The 22080-nt window shown below is 34.9% G+C and overlaps 1 protein-coding gene across 1 annotated transcript in view; it reads right to left on the bottom strand.

Annotated features, from left to right (window-relative positions):
* Nucleotides 1-22080, bottom strand: part of RANBP9 (RAN binding protein 9) — a 55396-nt gene that overhangs the window by 28379 nt on the left and 4937 nt on the right. Inside the window, exons 2-4 of the mRNA XM_011989682.1 lie at nucleotides 10585-10637; nucleotides 8911-9078; nucleotides 4480-4502 (exon numbers count right to left, since the gene is read on the bottom strand). Coding sequence (XP_011845072.1) covers nucleotides 4480-4502; nucleotides 8911-9078; nucleotides 10585-10637 — 244 coding nt within the window. The remainder of the gene's footprint in view (nucleotides 1-4479; nucleotides 4503-8910; nucleotides 9079-10584; nucleotides 10638-22080) is intronic.

The following is a 22080-nucleotide window of genomic DNA, read 5'->3' on the forward strand; positions in this document are numbered from 1 at the left end:
TTTTTTGAGACAGAGTCTCGCTCTGTGGCCCAGGCTGAAGTACAGTGGCATGATCTCAGTTCACTGCAACCTCTGCCTCCTGGGTTCAAGCGATTCCCCTGCCTCAGCCTCCCAAGTATGGGACTACAGCCGCACGCCACCACGCCTGGCTAATTTTTGTATTTTTAGTAGAGATGGGGTTTCACCCTGTTGGCCAGGATGGTCTCGATCTCTTGACCTCCTCATTCGCCCGCCTCGGCCTCCCAAAGTGCTGGAATTACAGGCGTGAGCCACCGCACCCAGATGACTGGCTTCTTTTATTTAGCATGTTTTCAAGGTTCATCCATGCAGCAGGTGCACCGTCACTACAGATTTATATGTAATAATGTCTTCCAGAAAAATACTCCCGCCCATGTAGAATAGTACATAGACAGAATAGGTACTTTATGAAAAGAATAGGAAAACATTTCTATTAACTTGCAAAAGGTATTTTCAATCTAGAAATTGCTTAGAAGCTAAATGTATACAATATAAATTTCTATTCTCAATAGCACAGCTTTGGTCTACATTAGATCTCTTCTAATAAAAATGACTATACAAATAATGTATCCACAAAAAGTTGATTTCAAGTCAGTGCCCAGAATTCAAAAACAACGTCATTTAAAATGAGAACAGTTACTATAACAAAAGTCTTTAAAAAGCAACAGCCTTCAATGTTTTTTAGTATGTTCACAGAACTGTGCAACTATCATAATTTAATTGTATAATTAAATCCCAAACTGAATTAGTTATATTTAATGTCATTTCTCAAACTGGTGAGGTAAGCTGAGGAAAAATACTATTTTGAAAAAAATCTAAGGTTTTCAAAGCTGTATAAACACTTATGTTCCATAACAGGTGCAGAACAATATAGGTAAACTGGGTTTTCTACAAATATACTTTCTCTCAGGATTCAATGGTATGGGTAGCTTGTGAGAGATCCCAGGTGTAGAAGACAAATATATCAACGCTTCCTTGATGCTTCCTTTAAAAGAAAAGTGATATGAAGCCTGTGGAAGTCCCAGAAGATCTACAGTATTAAAAATGAAAACTACTATACTAAAAGGAAACCTAAAACCACCACCGTAACCACTGTTACAAGGAAGTTGCACATGATCATTGGCTACCTGAGGGAGAAAACATAACTGGTGATTCAAAAGAGGGAGAGAAAATAATCAACATGTCTACAACCAACCAAGCTTTTCCCAAATGATCACCTCTACCTATGAACAAGAAAATGAAAGCTAACAACAACAAAAGCTCACACTGACTAGTTGGTTTCACATGCTTAGTGCCGCAACAGAAAAAAATAAAAAAATAAAAAAATAAAAAAAGTCACTAAACCCTTTACCCAACTCTAAATGAAACTTACAGCATTCTCACCAGAGTCTCTTACCTGTTAAAGATCAAATCAACCCACCAACCAGAATCTGCCCCTACACACTCTGCCTGTCCTCACAATGCTCTTCTCAAAAGCCCATCCCCTCAATTACACACCTGTCTACCTCTTTCTATGCTACATCTACTTTTTTTCTATGTTACATCAACATTTTCGTCAGCATGCTCAATCTCCTAATTTTTTTTTTCTGCTGCCCCCACTTCCACCACCAGCTACTACTCCATTTCTTTACTCCTTACTGTGGCCAAAGTCCTCCAGAGTTATCCACTGTCTACAATTCACCTCTTCCTAAAATCCATTCCAATCAGGATGTCTCCATCCCACAGCTGCAACTTTCTTGTCCAGGTCACCAGTGACCTCTACTCTGCTATGTACAATGGTCAATTCTCAGACCTTAAATAATTTTCAGATCCAATCCATTAGCCAATTCTCTTGGTTTTCAGTTGGATTTTTAAAAGAATCATATTTTTTGTTATTATTATTTTGGGATTTTTAAAAATTTAACTCTTTAATCCATCTAGAACTTACTTTACACTTTGTCCTAACAATATCTACATATTTTAAAAAACAATAATAAAGACTTATTCCATCACTATTTACTAAATAATGTGGCAGGGTTTTTTTTGTTGCTTTTTGTTTTTCTGGTAGAGGTGAGATCTCATTATATTGCCCAAAGTGGTGTTGAACTCCTGGCCTCAAGCAGTCCTCCCACCTCAGACTCCCAGATCTAAACAATGCTTCTTCATGAGTACTTTTGATTGGTAGGGTTCAAATATTCCTTGGCTTAAAATTATTTTCTATTATAATTTTGATTTCTGTTTTTTCCTAGGATTTTCTTAACGGATATAATCTACAGATTTGGTATCTATTCTCTACCTCTGAATCTTCCACCATCTCTCTCAAAACATCTCTGAAAATTGGAATGCGTTTTATAATTGATGACACCTTACTATGGTCAGGCAGCTGTCACAACACAGCTGTCACTGCCTGCACAGGAGCAATCTGTTAAGGAATGAGCTCACTGAAAAGTTCTTGGGACTGAATTGCTTTTCCTGATGAAATTTTCATTTTCGTGATATTGATTAATATCATGAAAGTGACAGCATCAAATGTGCACGATGGAATAATCCGCAGCTTGGAGATTAATCCCAGAGACATAACACAGAAATCTTAAAAAATGTTCTTGATGACAGAGAAGATAGTATCACAAAGAAAATCATGGGCATCAGCCTGGGCAACCTGGCGAAACCCCATCTCTACCCAGCATACCAGTCGGGCATGCTGGTGTGCACTGGTGGTCCCAGCTACTTGGGAGTCTGAAATAGGAGGATCCCTCGAGCCTGGGAGGCAGAGGTTGCAGTGAGCCAAGATCACACCACTGCACTCCAACCTGGGTGACAGAGTGAGATCAAAGAAAATCATGGCATCCACTCTAAAAAAAAAACTGATTTAAAAGGTTAGAGGCTGAATATTAAATTTTAGGAATACCTTAATCAATTTATATTGCTTATTTCATCCTTTTTTAGGTATGCAACACCTAAAAACAGACACAGATTAAAAATCTACATTTAAATAAACCTAAGAGATCATTGAGTATAAGATAAAAATGCTAAGTGATAAGGGAGGCATTATGTCACAGTTAGCTTTTTTCCCCCTTGGTGTCATAGATGATGCAGATTACAACAGACAGTGACTTTGGGTTTGGTAAATAAGATCTGTGAAATCAAACCACTACTGAAGAGAGTTACTGTCATCCCTTGCTTAAATTTCTGCAATAGTCTTCTCTTTTTTTTTTGAGGCAGAGTCTCGCTCTGTCGTCACCCAGGCTGGAGTGCAGTGGCACAATCTTGGCTCACTGCTAGCTTCGCCTCCCAGGTTCATGCCATTCTCCTGCCTCAGCCTCCTGAGTAGCTGGGACTATAGGCGCCAACCACCACGCCCAACTAATTTTTTGTTTTTGTTTTTTTTTGTTTTTTTTAGTAGAGACGGGGTTTCATGGTGTTAGCCAGGATGGTCTCGATCTCCTGACCTCGTTATCAGTCCACCTCGGCCTCCCAAAGTGCTGGGATTACAGGCGTGAGCCACTGCGCCCAGCCTAGTTTATTTTTCAACTAAGCAATCACAGTGATCCTGTAAAAACTGAAGTCATATCATGACAAATACAAGTCTGCAATGTCTTTGTATTTCACTCAGAGTAAATGTCCAAGCCCTCCCAATGGCTTGCCCAGGTCTAGATGGTCTATTAATAGCTTACCCCCAACCCCATCATTATCTCTGATCATCTACTACTACACATGCTCTGCCCTCCTCACTCCTCTCTACCACACTTCAGACCCTTCTTCAAACAAGCCATGTGTGCTCCTGCCTAAGCACCTTTTCCCTAACTTCCTTCTGCCTGGAAAGCTCTTGCTCTACATATACACTTGGCAGACTCCCTCACTCCTCCAAAGCCTTAGCTCAAGTCTCACCTTGAGCAAAGGGGAGCAACTTGAACAACCTTATGTCCTACCATTGGTATTCCCATTCTCTTTTTTTTCCCTTTCTTTCCAAAGTATACTTAACACCCTTAAAATATGTTCTACTTTATTTGTTTTTCATGTACTGCTTATTCTCTAACTTTCACAGCTTGAATACTATAAAGTCGAAGAGGGCAGAGACCTTTACTACCTGTTTTGTTGAATAATATATTCCAAGCACTTAACCTGCCACACGGTAGGCCTCTATATAGCTTGGATGAATAAATAATTAGAACTGCTATACAGCTTTCTGCTGAAAAGTCCAAGGAAATACATTTCAAATGAATGAATGGTGACATTTAAAAAGATACTTGAGAATCAATTCTGATTTATTTTCCTTTATACAATGAATCCAGTGCAAGTTGGAGCTTAATTTCTGAGGGTCTACACCCAAGGTGGTTAGAGAAAAGATCTCTTCTTTGCATGTCGTATAAACTTAATAAATATCAATAAGACTCTATTTTAAACTTTCTAAATATGCCCAGTATCAGTTTCTTTATACTTCCTTTAATTAAAAATAGAAAATTGCCTTTAAAAAAGTCTTACCGGTAGGTCAGTGAAAGCAATACCTAAAAAGAAAAAAAAAAAGTGGCATTAGAAACTGTTTTTCAAAGCAGACTATACTGACAAGCTGAACTTCTAACTAAAAGGAAACAAATGGCAAAAGAAAAAACATGAAAGCCTAAATAAAAAATAACAAGACTAATTTTTCATCAATAACACTACCATATGTCTGGGTGAATGAACGCTGTTCCCCTTCAAGATAATCAGCCTTGCTAGTCATATACAAATTTTATTTCTGAGATGTTGCCATTGTCTCCAGGATTTTTGAAATACTTTTAGATATATTTTCAAAGCTACATTAGAAAACACATTAAGAAAGTTGGTTGCAAAACAGTCACAGTTTATTTTTTACCCCCAAGTTGCCATTTGTAGCCTCATCGTTTAATAATTATCATCTAGATTTAGCTTTTAAGTAATTTTAGGTGGAAGGAAAGGTGTTTTTCTGTTATAAAAGGCAAACAAGGGAAAATAGAGTATATTTTTGCTTCTTTAAAAAATGTTTCTTGTGAAAGTAAATTCTTTATGATTTACTCGTGGGAAAAATCAATTCCTCCTTCAAAGGATAAAGGATTTTGCACAGTTGAGAATTTCTCTTGAATACCTTTTCACAGTAATTACAACAGTCACGTTCTAGATACAACTTGAGCAACGGCAATATCATTGTAACAAGTCTACTGTCAACTGAACCTGACAATTTAACGACCTCCTTTCAAATATTCAAATACACAACTTAGCTGAAAATAAGATAATAAAGTATTTCTGTAGATATATTTTTAAAGATTTAGCGCTAGAATAATGGGAGAGCAGTATTGGTGAGTCAGTCAGTTGATCTCAATTCTTCCAGTCTAAAACAAAATCAAAACCAAACCAGCACCACTGTTTCTACAGTCTTGATTACTATCTTAAAACTGAGGGAATTTCCATTAAATTATTTTTAAGGTCTCTTCCTACTTGACATTTTATTCTTCTATGATTGTGCTGTACTAACAGAAACCATCTATTTCTTAAGATAATAAAGTTAAAAGACAAACTGAATATAAATTTTACACTTTTAAAATAATGTGTAAAAATAATGTTTTGTAGTTAGTAGAGCCCTGTTTTCACGATTTTTAAAAACTAGTAAATTCATGGTGGCTTGTTAAAAGGAAAGCAAAGTTAAGGTTCCTGTTTCCCCCATATAAAACATTATCATTACATTTAACTTCATTAATAACACAGACAGCAAAGTACTATCAGTCCAAATAAAAAATTTACCCCCAAAATTTCACAAAAGTAAAAAGAATACAGAAAGCAACAGAGAATAAATATTTTAATATACTATAACTATACATATTTCTAATATTTTTTCATAAGCTAATCAATTATTTTTCTCAAAGATGTCTAGTTATAATGAAGACTGTATATTCTATCCTTAGCAAAAATCCTTTGTGTCTGTAATTACTGAAATCTTCACTTTACCAAAAACTCTAATGAAAAATTCAAAATTAATTCCAAAGGTTAACATTTTTTAACACTGCCAAATAAAGTTACCACACGTTTTTGCTCAGACCATGAAAAGATGCCACTTTAACAAGATGATGTAACTATTTGAATTTTACACAGAAAGCAATTTTCTATATTCATAATTTCCTGATTTGTCAGGCTTTTTGAAAAGTGAATGTTATTCAATAAAACAAAGTAAAAAATTATCAAATTAAGTTAACCTATATACTGCAATGTTTTTCTTTTGTTTTCTTAAATAAAACCTTTCTATTTTTCTTTATATAGTAAGCAAATATATATTCTGAAAGTCTTCCATGAGACAGAAACTAAAGATGTATCAGGTTTTGGGTACAGATTATCCATTTAGGAAGTACAAGGGAATAGTAACTAAATATTTAACAGTATTTTATCTTCTAAGATGTCAAATCCAGACCAGAGGTAGGCAAAGCTTTCCTACAAAGGACTACTAATATGTTCTGCTTTCCAGGCCATATGGTCTTTAACACAAATACCCAACTCTCCCATTGTAACAGGAAAGCAATCATGAACAATATATGTAAGTGGGTGTGGCTGGTTTCTAATGAAATTTTATTTTAAAATACACAGGAGGCTAACTTGGCCATAGCTTGTAGACTCCTATTCTAGAGAAGTCATTTCCGCTCATCAATGTTTTACCAGTGGATCCCAGGAACCTAGCTCAGGGCTGACAAACAATGATACTAAATAACATTTAATGATTATTCACTAGATGCCAGAACTGTGCACATACTAAGCAGTTTACTCTAACAACCTTAGTGAGATAGGTATTACAGTGATCCTAATTGACAAAGTGAGAAAACTAAGGCACAGAAATGTTAAGTACTTTACATATGGTTACGTGGCATAAGCCAGGAGTCAAACCCATGCAAGTCTGACTAAAGAACTGTTATTAACCACTGTTATACCACCTCTCTATGTGTTTAACATTTATTAAATTTAAGAATGAATAATGCCAAACATTCAGGTTTACTTAAAATGTGGTCTGGGCGCAGTGGCTCACGCCGGTAATGCCAACACTTTGGAAGGCTGAGGCGGGTGTATCACTTGAGGTCAGAAGTTCAAGACCAACCTAGACAACATGGTGAAACCCCATTTCCACTAAAAATACAAACATTAGCTAGGGGTGATGGTGCGCCTATAATCTCAGCTATTCAGGAGGTTGGGCAAGGAGAATTGCTTGAAACTAGGAGGTGGAGGTTCTGAGCTGAGATCGCATCGCTGTACTCCTGCCTTGGCGACACAAGGAGACTGTCTCAAAACTAAATTAATTAATTAATTAATTAAAATTTATAATGTGACTCCATTATTAGGTGCATCTTTTTAAAGACACATCACACATTTCAAAAAATAGCTTTCTCAGCCAAGAGAAAAATTTAATTTAAATCTTTGTGAAAACAGGGAACAAATAAAATCATATCACCTGTGATTGTCTTATCTCCCAAAATGAAATTTCTTCTCTGGAAAGTTTTCAAAGTTTATGTTAAAGAGATTGTGGTTTTTTAAAAGTGTATTCTTTGGTTTTTGAGCCAAAGATCATACCTAAAACCAGATTTCTCCGGATTCAAAACTTCAAACATCTTAAGCAGTCAAGCCAACTAAGATTATATGATCAGTCAGAATAGCAACAACAAATAAATTCAAGAGGACTGTATTGTTCTTGGAAACCAGGTGGCTACAACAATGAAATCACACACAAATATACATAATTTGCTTGGGGTCCTTAACATTATTGTACTAGTGAGAAAAGGATCTGTTGTGGACTTGAGAAAAACTTTCAAGTCAGATAATACAGAAGGACTTCAGAATTAAAATCAGTAATCAGAAATAGAAATGTTAAGCTAAATATGAAAAAAGTTAACTTTATATCAGAAATACATTGAAACACTTTGAAAAGAGTACTGCCAGGGCAGCCAGAAATTCAGAATTTTCTATCATACTATGAAATAACAGAAAAAAACAGCTTTTGTGTTAAAGAACATCTATTATATGTCTAAGCATACTACTTTAAGTCTAATTTCTAAATACTATTTATAAGCAGAGTTTCTGCCTTCTAGGGTTACTTAGTTTATGCTTCTTTTCATTTTACCTCATTAAAAATAATTTGAGTCAAAGATTTTTCCAGCAGTAAAATGTGAAATCCTTTTTTATGAAACAAAAAGCATCAGTGTTACTATCCTTTATACTTTCTATAGTTTAAAAAAAAAAAAAAACTTCTAAGAGAAAGGAATATAATGACCACATACAACTTCAAATTTGAAGTGCTATGAGTAAATGAATATTCCACTGAAAATCTTAATTTACTCTTAGTCTTACAATGTATGGGTTTCAAGTTGTCCATAACCTATTTTATTTTCAGAAGTTTTTTTATTCTCAGAAGTTTTGTCACTGTTTGCTTAATTCTGCTCCCTTCCATAGAACAAACTTGTATTTACCAACTTAGCCATCTTTGTTAGCAGATCTGACCTTTGAGTGTGTTGATGCCCTTCCTATGCTTGTGGCATCAAGCTTTCCCTTCCTTTGTTACTATTCCCCACACTATCCTAACAACTGACTGCTCCTTCTTCTTCGCACCTGTTACTTAGAAAATTAGATTATACTGTGTAGCGTTTTTTTTAAAGCAGAAAACTCGTGGCATTTCTATTTCCAGAATAAGTATCTCAGTGTAGGGATTCTTTCTACAGTAACTCCTATACATATATGTATCATATAAATGGCCTTCACAGAATATAAATATTCACCATTTCCTCAGCTTTTATCTGGGGAAAAAGGAAGAAACCATTTTCAGAGGCATCTATCTATAAAGGAGAATCACATAATAAATACAACCACCATCCTGGAAGTATAATAATCTCAGTATTTGGTTATTTTGCATGCAACATATTATCTCAGTACCTAAACTATGTCCATTCTTGGTGTAAAAGCAGGTATTGTTGATAAGATTAACACAACAGCCAATGACATCACCAGTAGTGAAAGTTGGTCCATAAGGTTGTCCAGTTCCGGAAGAACAAAACGAATGTCCATCATCCCCATGGTAACCATATGAATGTTTATCCCAACCTATGGAGAAAGTTCCGGCATATTTACAATGAAAAGTAAGGTTCCTCTGTACTAGGTTTATTCACTAAGATTATGATAAATCAGAACAGTACAAGATAATATAAAAGTGAAATTTCCAATGTACATTTAAATTCTTAACAATTACAAAATTTATTCTATATTAAAATACTGTTTACAAATTTAAGAAAAATAGCTACACAGAACACTAAAATATTAAACAGAGAGAATCCCTACCAGAAAAAAACAACATAAATGCTACAACCACAGGAGGACACATTTTCTGTGCATATTCGTTTTGCTAATATACTAAAAATAATTTTGCTTTGATTTAAAGAAACACACACACGTTTCATATAACATAAAGAGATTACATCCTATTCAACCACCGCAAGTTTCTCAAGGCTGTGATCCAAATATAAAAGCCAAACAAGGTGTGGTCTTACCAAACTACAAATATGTTTATATCATCATTAAGAGATTTTTACCTGATCAGTTACTTCTATAAGGAGTTTTCAAATAATAAAAACCTCAAACCCTCTTTCAAGTATAATTTTAAGCAAAAGGGTACAAAGAAAGTATGTCAAGGTAACATATCTGATTACAATCAGATGCAACTACATTGTCTTGGTTTGTTTCTTTCAGGCACTTCATGTAGTTTTACATTGATAGTTTTGCCTTGTACTTCAAAAAGTCTTGCCAAAATTAATTTTTAACTTTGGCAAAGAGAGTATTAGAAGACACAATTTAAGAATCACTTCCTTCTGATAAGTGGTGCTGGGAAACAGGTCTGCCATCTCTATTCATCTCTTCCTGAGTTTACTTTAAGTATTAGTCGATATTCCCAGAACATTAAACAACTGAAGATGGGTTAAAAGTAAAAAATGTGATGGGTAGCCAATATAACCAGCCACATTAAAATATTTAAAGTAGTTGATATTACTATGTACTAAAACTTAAAAATATCAAAATACAAAAAAAGCATGACATATATACTATATGTTTTACTAAACAGTGTGAAATTTAAATTTATTAAAAACCACTCACAGGCCGGACACGGTGGCTCATGCCTGTAATCCTAACAGTTTGGGAGGCGGAGGCAGGTGGATCACCTGAGGTCAGGGGCTCCAGACCAGCCTGGCCAACATGGTGAAACCCCATCTCTACTAAAAATCCAAAAATTAGCTGGGGCTGGTGACGCATGCCTGTAATCCCAGCTACTCGGGAGGCTGAGGCAGGAAAACTGCCTGATCCCAGGACGCAGAGGTTGCAGTGGGCCAAAACTGCACCACCGCCGTCCAACCTGGGTGACACAGTGAGACTCTGTCTTAAAAAAAAAAAAAAAAAAAAAAAAAAAAATCCCACACAGCTTTCACTTAAAATTCATGATATTGATTATTAAAAACACAGAAAATCAGTATCTTTAAATATTATAATTTCTTACTTCAAAATTTTAACCAGAAAGAGCTACTCATAAGACATAATACTGTAATTCAATTACAAGTGTACCTGGTAGTCTATTCATGTTCACACCTTGAGCAGAAAGACCAATTCCCATGTAACTGTTGGCGGGGGTGAGGGGAGAGAAGAAAAGGACATAATTATAGTCATATACGTATAAATTACCAAACACTCTCAAACAATATCAGAACCAAGCCCAAGGTCGAACTCCTAAGGTAGCTACAAAAATTTTATTACAATTTATTACATAACAACAATGGGCAATATTAAGTACCAATAATACTCAGACTTCACAGCAAATTCATATGGTAATAATTCATAAATACACAAAGCACTAATACACAGCTATGCACTCTACTGACACCTATAAAAAATATCTCCAATTTATTTACAGATAAATGTTTGGGATTAAGATTTCTCACAAAAAAGCACAGAGGCATTGTGGAAAGAAAAAAAATGTTAAGGAAACAAATATGTTTCCCAAGGGGCACAGTAAAAATTTAGACCACGCACGCACGCGCGCGCGCGCGCACACACACACACGCACACACAGAAATATGGATTCTCATTTGGAAAAAATTTAAAACTCACATAAAAATATCTTAATAAAATTACCCCAAGGTATGTATTTTCTATACTGGCTTTCTAAAACTGAGCAAATTGACAAAATCTACCTAAACAGAGGGTTCTTTATTATCAATTTATAAAATTAGAACAAAATAATCTCCACACAATACACAAGGAAAGATTATTAAGGTATTCAGTTATTTTTCAAATGCTTATAAAACATTAACAACAAAACCTGATAAAGATAGTTCAAAGGAAGAAAACATAACACAATACACTTGTAAATATGAACACAAAAAGAAAAACAAAATAAAAAGCAAACTGAATCCAGTTTGTTAAAAGGATAATTGACCATTATTGTTATCAAGGTTTTAAATGGCATTTGATAAAATTCAGCCACCATTCCTAATAAGAACTCCAATAAAATAAGAATAAAAGGAAATTATTTAACTATGAGACTTTTCCCCCAAATACAGCAAGCAAGATATTCAACAGTAAAACACACTGAAGGCATTTCCACTAAAATCAAGAGATGCCTATAATTGTTAAATACTGTTTTAGGGGCTTTAGAAAACTTAATAAAAAGAAAACTAAATGACTAGTATAAATGTTAAAAGATACAAAAGTACCTTTATTTGTAGTGGGTATGATTACATACATAGAAAACCACAGAATCTACCAAAACCTTTTACAATTATTCAGGCATTTTGGCAAAGTGACTACATATAAGAGGAACATTTTAATATTTCTTCTAGTACAGCCAGCTGGACAGCCACAATAACTACAGAAAACATAAAACAGGAATAAGGTTCTCAAGGAAGGCTCAAAATTACATATTAAAAGGTGTATATAAATGGATATAGTAAAGATCTGGATAACTTGAGAGCATAAAAATGGCAGTCTTTCAGATAGGCACACAGGCTCACAGCTGGAATCCCAGCACTTTCAGAGACTGAAGCAGGAGGATCTTTTGAGCCCAAGAATTCAAGACCAGCCTGGGCAACACTGGGAGACCTTGTCTCAAAAAAAAAAAAAAACAAAACCATCAGTTGTGTGTGGTGGTGCGCACCTGTGGTCCTAGCTATGTGTGAGGCTGAAGTGGGAGGATTGCTTGACCCCAGGAGGTTGAGGCTGCAGTGAGCCGTGAATAATCACACTACTGCATTCCACCCTGAGTGACAGACCAGGACTCTGTCACTCAGACTGGAGTGCAAAAACAAAAAAAGGAGGACAACCTTTCTAAAATGATGATGCATACATTTATACATTTCAATACCTATTCCAACAGAAGTTTTAAAACTGAGCAAAATTATTTCAAAGTTCATATGGAAAAACACATAATTTTGATCAAAAGACAAAATTTTAAAAAAGAAAACTCAGTTTTCCCTACTAGAAATTAAAACACATAGTTAATTAGATTCAGAAGAGCAATATTACTACTACGAGCATATGCCAAGTGAGACACGAGTGACAAAACATTAGGAAACAACATATAGATGTCTAGTCAAGAAGGCTCATTAAGTTTGTATTTTGATTCAGCTCCTTTGCTACAAGTACAATATAAAATGTAAGTATTATATTTTATTTAAAAAGTCTAAGTCATAAGACAATGAGAAGAAACACAAGGCTGTGAATGGGGATATAAGCTATGGACCTGCAAAGCTCTGAGTCCATGAGCACTTAACAGTGGCTCAAAGTTCCCCCTCCTCTGGGTAAACAAGGACTAAAAATGTTCCATAAGAGGAGTATTAACTATGTTTACTGCTTAAAGCCCAAGGTTGGAACAGGCTTCTCCTCTTGAAAGGAGGCTAAGAATATACTGATATCACCTGCTGCCTAAGCTAGAGCTTATTTGACATTGTGGTGTAGTTAAGGGGAAAGAGAGAGGAGAAACCTCTTAATCAGGATCTAAACCAGTTAGTTATTGAATGGATCCATTACAGAATCTGCAATACTCTCAACATCATGCTGAAGCAAGAACCTGGAAACTCTAATACAAACCTAGTTTTGGATTAGGAGGAATGAACTAAAAAGCAAGTACAAACTGTAAGAAAGAAAATAAACAGAGAAAAAGACAGATGAGCAAAATGAAGAAAAATGTTAAACTTCCCAATCAAAATAAGGTTGCAAGGGCAAAATTCTAAAATATAAGATCAACAAATCTGACACAACAGGCATGTAGAAAAAAATGAGAAAAAAGAAAAAGACCAATAAAATAAATGACTGGAACATGGATTCATTCTAGATGATATCACTCAATGGATAGTATGATTTTAAAAAAACATAAAAATAAGTATATTTAGGAATATACTAAAAGAAAAAAAAACATAATCACTAAGATGTAAGGACAGTGGTGTATCAGTATTTGTTGAAATAATTTAGGTAATAATTTTCCAGAACTGAAAAACATGTTGCTGAATTGAAAATATACACAACATACTGAGGAAGATAAAAATTAAGTCACACATAAAACATGCTGTAGAACATCAATCACGGTCATAATCTTAAAAGCTACCAGAAAGAAAAGTAGATTACCTAGCAAGGAATGGCAATTAGACTGACTGCAGACTTCTCCCCAGCAACAACTGATGACAAAAAACAATGACACAGTATGTTCAAAGTATTGAAAGTAAAGTAACTGTCTACCTAGAACTTAGTTCCCAGGTAATGCAGCAAGAATGAGGGAAAAATAAGATATTTAAAAACACATAAAAGCTAATGGTTTACTATACACAGACTGTCACAAAAGAACTATCTGAGGACATACTTTAGCAGCAGGGAGATAAGTGAAAATAGAAGAAAGGCATGGACAAGGAAACGATCAGCACAGAAAATGACAAAATATATCACTAAAAGTCATTATTGATTTAAAAAACACTATTCAGAGTTTTAAAATCAATCATCCATACATAATGTGCTAGGACACAATTACCTGACACATAAACAAAAAATATCCATGTTCAAAAGAAAGGACAAACAGGGAATGACCCTGAGACAATCCAGATGTGAGAATCAGCAGACAAAAAAATTTAAACCAGGTACTGTTACAATGCACAAGATGTAGGGAGAAATACTCTTGCTTTGAATGAAAGGAAATTCCAGAAAAGAAAAAGAATCAATAAAAAGGAACTACTATGGTCTGAATGTGTGTGTCTCCCAAAATTCTTATGTTGAAACCCAGTCCCTAATGTGGTGGTATTATGTGGTGGGACCTCTGGGAGGTCATGAGGGCTGCACCCTCAGGAATGGGATTTTTGCCCTTATAAAAGAGGCATGAGAAGGCCTGTTTGCCCCTTCTGCCATGTGAGGACACACAGATGTCAGATAGGTGTTTTCTATGAAGCAGAGATTTCTCACCAGAAACTCAATCTGCTGGAGCCTTTTAATCTTGGACTTTCCAGTCTCCAGAACTGTCAGCAATAAATGTATGCTGTTTATATAATAAATTACCCAGCCTAAGGTGTTCTGTTACAGGCGCCCAAACAAAACAAGAACCAAATAGAAATCCTGGAGCTGAAAACTGTATGGAATAAATATTTACTGATGTACTTAATGGCGGACTGAAGATGGCAAAATAAATAGTAACATGAAAACAGATCTTATCTGAAGGACAGAGAAAAAAAGATAAGGGTACTGGGGGTAAGAGTCCTTGGAACAGTACCAAAATACATGTAACCAATCCCAAGGAGAAAGAGAATAGGACAGAAAAAAAATTGAAAATAATTCTCCAAATTTGGTAAAAGAAAAAAACGTACAGATTCAAGAAGCTCAGCAAACATTAATTAAATAAAAAGAAAAACACACTTAGGCACAAATCACGACTGAACTGCTGAAAACTAACAAAAAAGAAAAAAAATGCAGAAAACAGCTAGAGAAAAATGACATACTTTCACAGGAACAATGAGTTGAATTTCCACTGACTTATTAGAAAATATGAAGGCCAGAAGACAGTGGAATGAAATCTTTAAAAGTGCTAAAAAGAAAAAAAAAAACCAAAAGCCTGCCAAATGCAAAATGTTTTTCAAGAGAAATATTCTTAATAAAAATGAAACAAAAACATTCTCAGATAAAAACATAATGTGTTGCCAGCAAACCTACACTTAAAAAAATGCTCTTAATTTGCCTAAAACATGACTCTTTAAAGCAAAAGTGGTAACATGTATTGTGTAGTTTATAACATATATAGATGTAATACATACGACAATTACAGCAAGGAGGACAGGAGGAAGTGACAAATGTAGAAATGCAAGTTTCTATATTTTACATAAAATGGGTCACTATTAATTCGCAACAGGTTATGAAAAAATATGTATTAAAATCTAGAATAATCGCTAAAAAGAGCAGAGACATAGTTTAAAGGTCAGTAAATAAAAAGAAATTGTAATCATGTATCAAAATAACATATGATTACTAGACAGTGTTTAACCCAAGAACACAAGATTGGTTTAACATTCAAAACCAATCAATGTATTTTACTATATGAGGGGAAAACTCCTATCATGAAATAGCTGCAGTAAAAACACCTGATACAATTTAACACCATTCAAAATAAATACTCTTAGCAAACTAACAAGGGAACTTCCCCAACCTGTATCTATAAAAACCCTACAATTAACATGCTTAATAGTGAAATACTCAACACTATTCTCCGAAAACCAACAAAAAAGCAAGAAGGCCAGTGCTCACTACTCCTACTCAACACTATACTACAAATCCTAGCCATTTCAACACGGCAAAAAAAGAGAAATAAAATGCATAAAAATTAAAAAGAAATAAAGCTGGCTCTATGTACAGATGATTGTTTATAAAGAAAATCCTAAGGAATCTACAAAATAACTGGAATAAGTGAATTTAAGAAGGTTGCAGGATACAAAGTTAATTACAAAGTCCACTGTATTTGGCAAGAAATACTAGAAAAACAAAATATTGAAAACCAATTCTGTCTAAAACAGCATCAGAAAACATAAAACACTGAACAAAGACATGCAGGCCTCTCTACTCAAAATTACCAAACATCATTTTGGGAAATTTTAAAAGACATAAATAAATGGCAAAACATATCATGTCTACGTACTGGGCACCTCAGCTACTACTCTCTTTAAACTGATCACAGACTCAACGCAATGTAAAGCATAACCACAATAGGCTTTTCTTTTATTTTTTTTTAATCGGAAAAGCTGATTCTAAAGTGTATATAGAAGCTGATTAATGAATGTAAATATACAGCTTAATAGAAGAAACAAGACCTAGTGTTAGATAGATCAGTAAGATGACTATAGTTGACAATATTCTATTGCACATTTCAAAATAGCTAGAAGAGAATACGCCAAATGTTTCCAGCATAAAGACAAATATTTAAGGTAATAGATACCCCCAATACTCCGATTTTATTTTTACAATTATATGAATGTATTAAATTATCACTGTACCCCCAAGACATGGACACCTATTAGGCAGCTATAAAAAATTAAAATTAAATAAGTAAAATTTACATGGAAATGTGAAGGATCTAAAACATTCTGAAAAACTTGGAAAGTTGTAGAATTTACACAATCTGACTTCAAAACATAGCATGGGCTGAGTAATCTACACAGTATGGTACTGACTTAAGGATCAACAAACAGATTAATGCAACAGATTAAGGAGTCTAGAAAGAGACCCACATTCATAGTCATTTAATATTTTACAAAAGTGCCTAGACAGTCCAAAGGAGGAAGGAAAGTCTTGTGAACAAATAATAATAAGATAACTGACATCCACGTGGAAAAAAGTGAGCCTTAATCTCTATCTCACACAATACACAAAAATCAAATGAAGAGGCCAGGCGCAGTGCTCACGCCTGTAATCCCAGCACTTTGGGAGGCTGAGACGGGCAGATCACGAGGTCAGGAGATCAAGACCATCCTGGTTAACACAGTGAAACCCCATCTCTACTAAAAATACAAAAATAAGCCGGGCGAGGTGGCGGGCGCCTGTAGTCCCAGCTACTCGGGAGGCTGAGGCAGGAGAATGGCGTGAACCCAGGAGGCAGAGCTTGCAGTGAGCGGAGATCGCGCCACTGCACTCCAGCCTGGGTGACGAGCAAGAAAGACTCCGTCTCTTAAAAAAAAAAAAAAAAAAAAATCAAATAAAGATGAATCACAGTCCTAAATATAAATGTTAAAAACTATAAAGCTTCTACAAGAAAACATGTAAAACTATCTTAATGACTTGAGGATAAGGCAAAGATTTATTAGGACACAAAAAGGAAGACCCATAAAAGAGTAAACTCATAAATAAAACTTTAGCAAAACTTAAAACTTCTCAACAAAAGACATAGATAATTCAATTTTCAAAAATGAACAAAAGATCTGAATAGATATTTCACAAAATAAGATACTGCAAATAGCCAACAAGCACATGAAAAAGTGCTCCAAATTGTCAGTCATCAGGAAAATGCAAATTAAAACCACACTGAGATACAACTGCATATCTGCCAGAATAGGTAAAATTTATAAAACCAACACGTCAGTTGCCAAGCATATGGCACAACAGGAATTTTCATATATTTTTGGTAGGAATTTAAAACAATAAAACCTCTCTGAAACAAAGACTGGCAGTTACTCATAGGACTCAACACCTGCCTACCTTATGACCCAGCAATACCACTCATAAGAAAAATGAAGATTTGTCTACCAAAAAAATTCATACAAATAGGTTCACGGCAGATTTCTTCACAATAGTGAAAAACGTGAAACAGCCTGGGTATCCATCAATAAGTGAACAGATACACAAATTGTGGTATATTCTACTCAACAACAAAAACAAAAACAATTACTGATAAACACAAATGAATCAATCTCAAAAATGTCATGTTGACTCAAGGAAGCTTTACATACAAGAAGAGCATATGCCATATAATTCCTTTTATATGAAATTTTGCAACAGGAAAAACCAATCTATGGTAGCAAACAAGTCAAAACAATGGCTGCCTCTGAAAGGGTGGGTCAAGGGCCTAACTAGGAAGGAGCATGAGGGAACATTTCTGGGAATGATCATGTTCTATACTTTATGATAGAGTTTTGCATTTCATAGGTGTACCCATCTGCAAAACTTATCAAAGAGTACACTTAAGATGTGTGCATTTCACCAAATGTAAACTGTACCCCCCCCCCCACACACACACACAGAAAGAGAAGTAAGCTGACATCAAACTCAAGTTAATGATATACAGGCTGTAGTGATTGGGGGAAGTATACCTACACTGAAATGCATCAAAGGTTAAGATGGATCGACTGATGAAAAGAGGAATAAAGAGATACCGTATAAAACAATTATAGTCAGGTCTGCTATATCATGACATACGAGTTTCAAAAAAATCACCACATTATACAAAATCATGCAATAAAAGCTGCAATATTTACAAAGAAAATGGGGTTAGGAGCACAGCATGCAAAAACGTTGTAACACATTTTTGAAAAGATAAGAACACAATAAAAACAATTTTACACCTATTCAATTATTAAGGACTAGACCAGGCACAGTGGCTCATGCCTGTAATCCCAGCACTTTGGGAGGCCATGGTGAGAGGAGCGCTCGAGTCCAGGAGTTCAAGACCAGCCTGGGCAACACAGTGGAACCTCATCTCTCAAAAAAAAAAAAAAAAAGATTGGCATGGCGGTGCACTGCCTATAGTCCCAGCTACTTGGGAGGATCACTTGAGCCTGAGAGGTCGAGGCTGCAGTAAGATGTGATGGCACTGGGTGACACAGACCTTGTCTCAAAACAACAACAAAATTGTTACAGAAGAGATACTACAAGAAAGTGAGTATTTTACCTTGAAAAACACCTAAGTTTATACTTGGGAAATGGGTGTCATAAGAGTTACCACTTGTGAGTTATAGTAAACTGATGAAAGGAGGGTTATCTGACAGAGGGAAATTTGTAACGCCAGGTGTGGCTGGGTGTGGCTCGTAACTCACAGTAAACTGAATATGAAGGCTGTCTGACATACAAAAACAAACTCAACCCAATAATGACAGACAGGCAAAATTTATGCGAACAAGAAATTTATTACTGTGGTACTATGTGTTTACAAAGAGCAATGAACATGAAGATTTTTCAGACCAATATGTCAACGTAGATCATCACAAATTATATATTTACTACGTTATGTAAGTAACGTTTGTGCCTAACATACAATAGAGACTAACAGCATTCTAGTTTAATTCCTATTATCGATAGGCTTAAGCCTACTATCTTGCTATTTGTCCATCTGTTCTCTCCATCTTTTTCTGTGTTCTTTTTAATACTTATTTTTGTTTTATGGCCATTATTAGTTTTCTGCTATGCCTTTTGGCAGTATATTAATGAGTACCTTATTAAGTTTTTAATGCATCTTTGATCTATTATATCCCTGATTAAGTTAGTATATGTATCACATGCTGGCAATGCAAGAAACACTTTTAAAAACCCATTTACAGTCATGTTCCAGTCAACAACAGACCACATGTACAACAATGGTCCTGTAAGATTATAATGGAGCTGTTCTATACAAGCGTACCATTTTAAATCTTTTATACCACATATTTTTACTGTATCTTTTCTATGTGATGTATTTAGATACACAAAACAATTGTGTTACAATTCCCTACAGTATTCAGTACAATAACAAGTTATTCAGTTTTGTAGCCGAGGAGCAACAGACCACACCACATGGCCTAGGTGTGTAATAGGCCATGTGGTATGGTCTATACCATTTAGGTCTGTACATTCTATGATGTTCCTACAATGACAAAATCACCTAACAACACATTATTCAGAATGTATCCCCATTCTTATGCAACGCATTTTTTGTTACTGTTGTCAAAAATTTAAATTAAATAAAAAAGAAAGATCTCTAATTAGTAATCCAATTTCTACCGTTAAGAATGAACTAAACCCAAAGCAGGTAGCAGAAAAGGAATTTTAAAGATTAGGGCAGAAATAAGTGACATAGAGACTAGAAAAACAACAGAATCAACAAATTCAAAAGTAGGTGCTAATAAGCAAGAAAAATAAAAGACTCAAATTACTAAACATTCGGAATTAAAGGAGTATTACTACTAAACTAAAAAGGATCGTAAGAAAACAAATATTAAATGCTATGAACAATGAATTACACAACCTCCTTTAAACGGACATATTCCTAGAAAGACACAAACTACTGAAAATGCAGAGTAATTTTAAAACACAAAGACAAGCCCATGCTCAGATGGCTTCACTGGGGAAATCTACCAAACATAAAAATTAACATTAATCTTTCCCAGACTCTTCCAAAAAAGCTAGAAATACTTCCTAACTCATTCTACAAAGCCAGTACTACTTTGTTACCAAAACTAGATAAAGGAATCACAAAAAAACTACAGAAAAAAATATCCTTCATTAAATACAGATGCAAAAATCCTCAACAAATTACTAGGAAATCAAATCCAGCAACACATAAAAAAGATTATAAATCATAACCGAATGAGATTTATCCCAAAAACATGAAGTTTGTTTAACAAACAAAAATCAATCAATGTAATATATTAAGAAAAATAAAGAACAAAATCCATATAATCATCTCAACAGGCACAGAAAAATAATTTCACAAAACCCATCACCCTTTCATGATTTAAAACAAATTATGAAAAATCACGACTCAGCAAGCTTGAAATAGAAAACTTCCTCAAACTGATAAAGGACATCTATGAAAAATCCCCAGCTAATAGTATACTTAGTGGTAAAAGACTGAATACTTTGACTTTAATATTAGGGACGAAAAAAAGGATGTCTTCTCTCACCACTTCTATTCAACATAGTACTGAAGTTTCTATCCTGGGCAAGGGGGCAAGAAAAAAGACATAAAAGCCATCAGATCAGAAAGCAAGAAATAAACATCCTCTACAGACAGATGGGACAATCTTGTATATAGAAAATCCTGAAGAATCTCCTCCCCCAAAATTATTAAAAGTAATCAAGTTCCACAAGACTACAAGATACAAGATTAACATGCAAAAATCAGTCATATTTCTATACACTAGAAATAATTTGAAAATGAATTTAAGAAAATACTTTCATTTGGGACAGAATACAAAAAAAGAACACCTAGGAATAAATGTAACAAAAGAAGTACGAAACCTGAACACTAAAAACGACATTGTTGAAAAAATGAAAGAACTCCTAAATAAATGAAAAGACTCCCCATGCCATATTCATGGATTTGAAGACTAAATATTGTTAAAATAGCAATACTCCCCAAATTAATCTAGAGATTCAATACAAACCCTATAAAAATCCTAACTTGCTTTGCTGCAGAAACTGACAAACTGATCCTGAAATCATACACAAATGCAAGGGCCCAGTAGAGCCAAAATCATCTTGAAAAAGAAGAACAAAGTTGGAAGCCTCACATATTCCAATTTTAAAACTCAATAAAAAGCTACAGTAACCAAGAGAGTGTGCTGCTGGCTTAAAAACAGACATGGAGATCAATGCCATATAATTGAGAGTCCAGAAACTAACCCTTATATTTATGATCAATTAATTTTATTGTTGTTGTCATTTTGCGACAAGTAAGGTCTCACTCTGTTACCCAGGCTGGAGTGCAATGCCATGATCGCAGCTCACTGCAGCCTCTTTTCTCCCCTGATTAGGTGATCCTCACACCTCAGCACCCCAGTAGCTGGAACTACAGTTGCATGCCACTATGCCTGGCTAACTTTTTTTTTGCACTTTTTGTGGAGACAGGGTTTCTCCATGTTGCCCAGGCTAGTCTCAAACTCCCTAGGCTCAAGCAATACTGCCCACCTCAGCTTCCCAAAATGTTGGGATTACAGGCATGAGCCACAGCATCTGGTAGATCAACTGATTTTTGACAAGGAGGAAAAATCCAGCAGGGAAAGAACTGGTTTTTTTCAACAAATTGTAGTGGGAAAACATATACATGCAAATGAATGCAGCTGAGGTTGGGCACAG

Source organism: Mandrillus leucophaeus, unplaced genomic scaffold (genome assembly GCF_000951045.1).
Source record: "Mandrillus leucophaeus isolate KB7577 unplaced genomic scaffold, Mleu.le_1.0 Scaffold36, whole genome shotgun sequence".
Classification (NCBI taxonomy): domain Eukaryota; kingdom Metazoa; phylum Chordata; class Mammalia; order Primates; family Cercopithecidae; genus Mandrillus; species Mandrillus leucophaeus.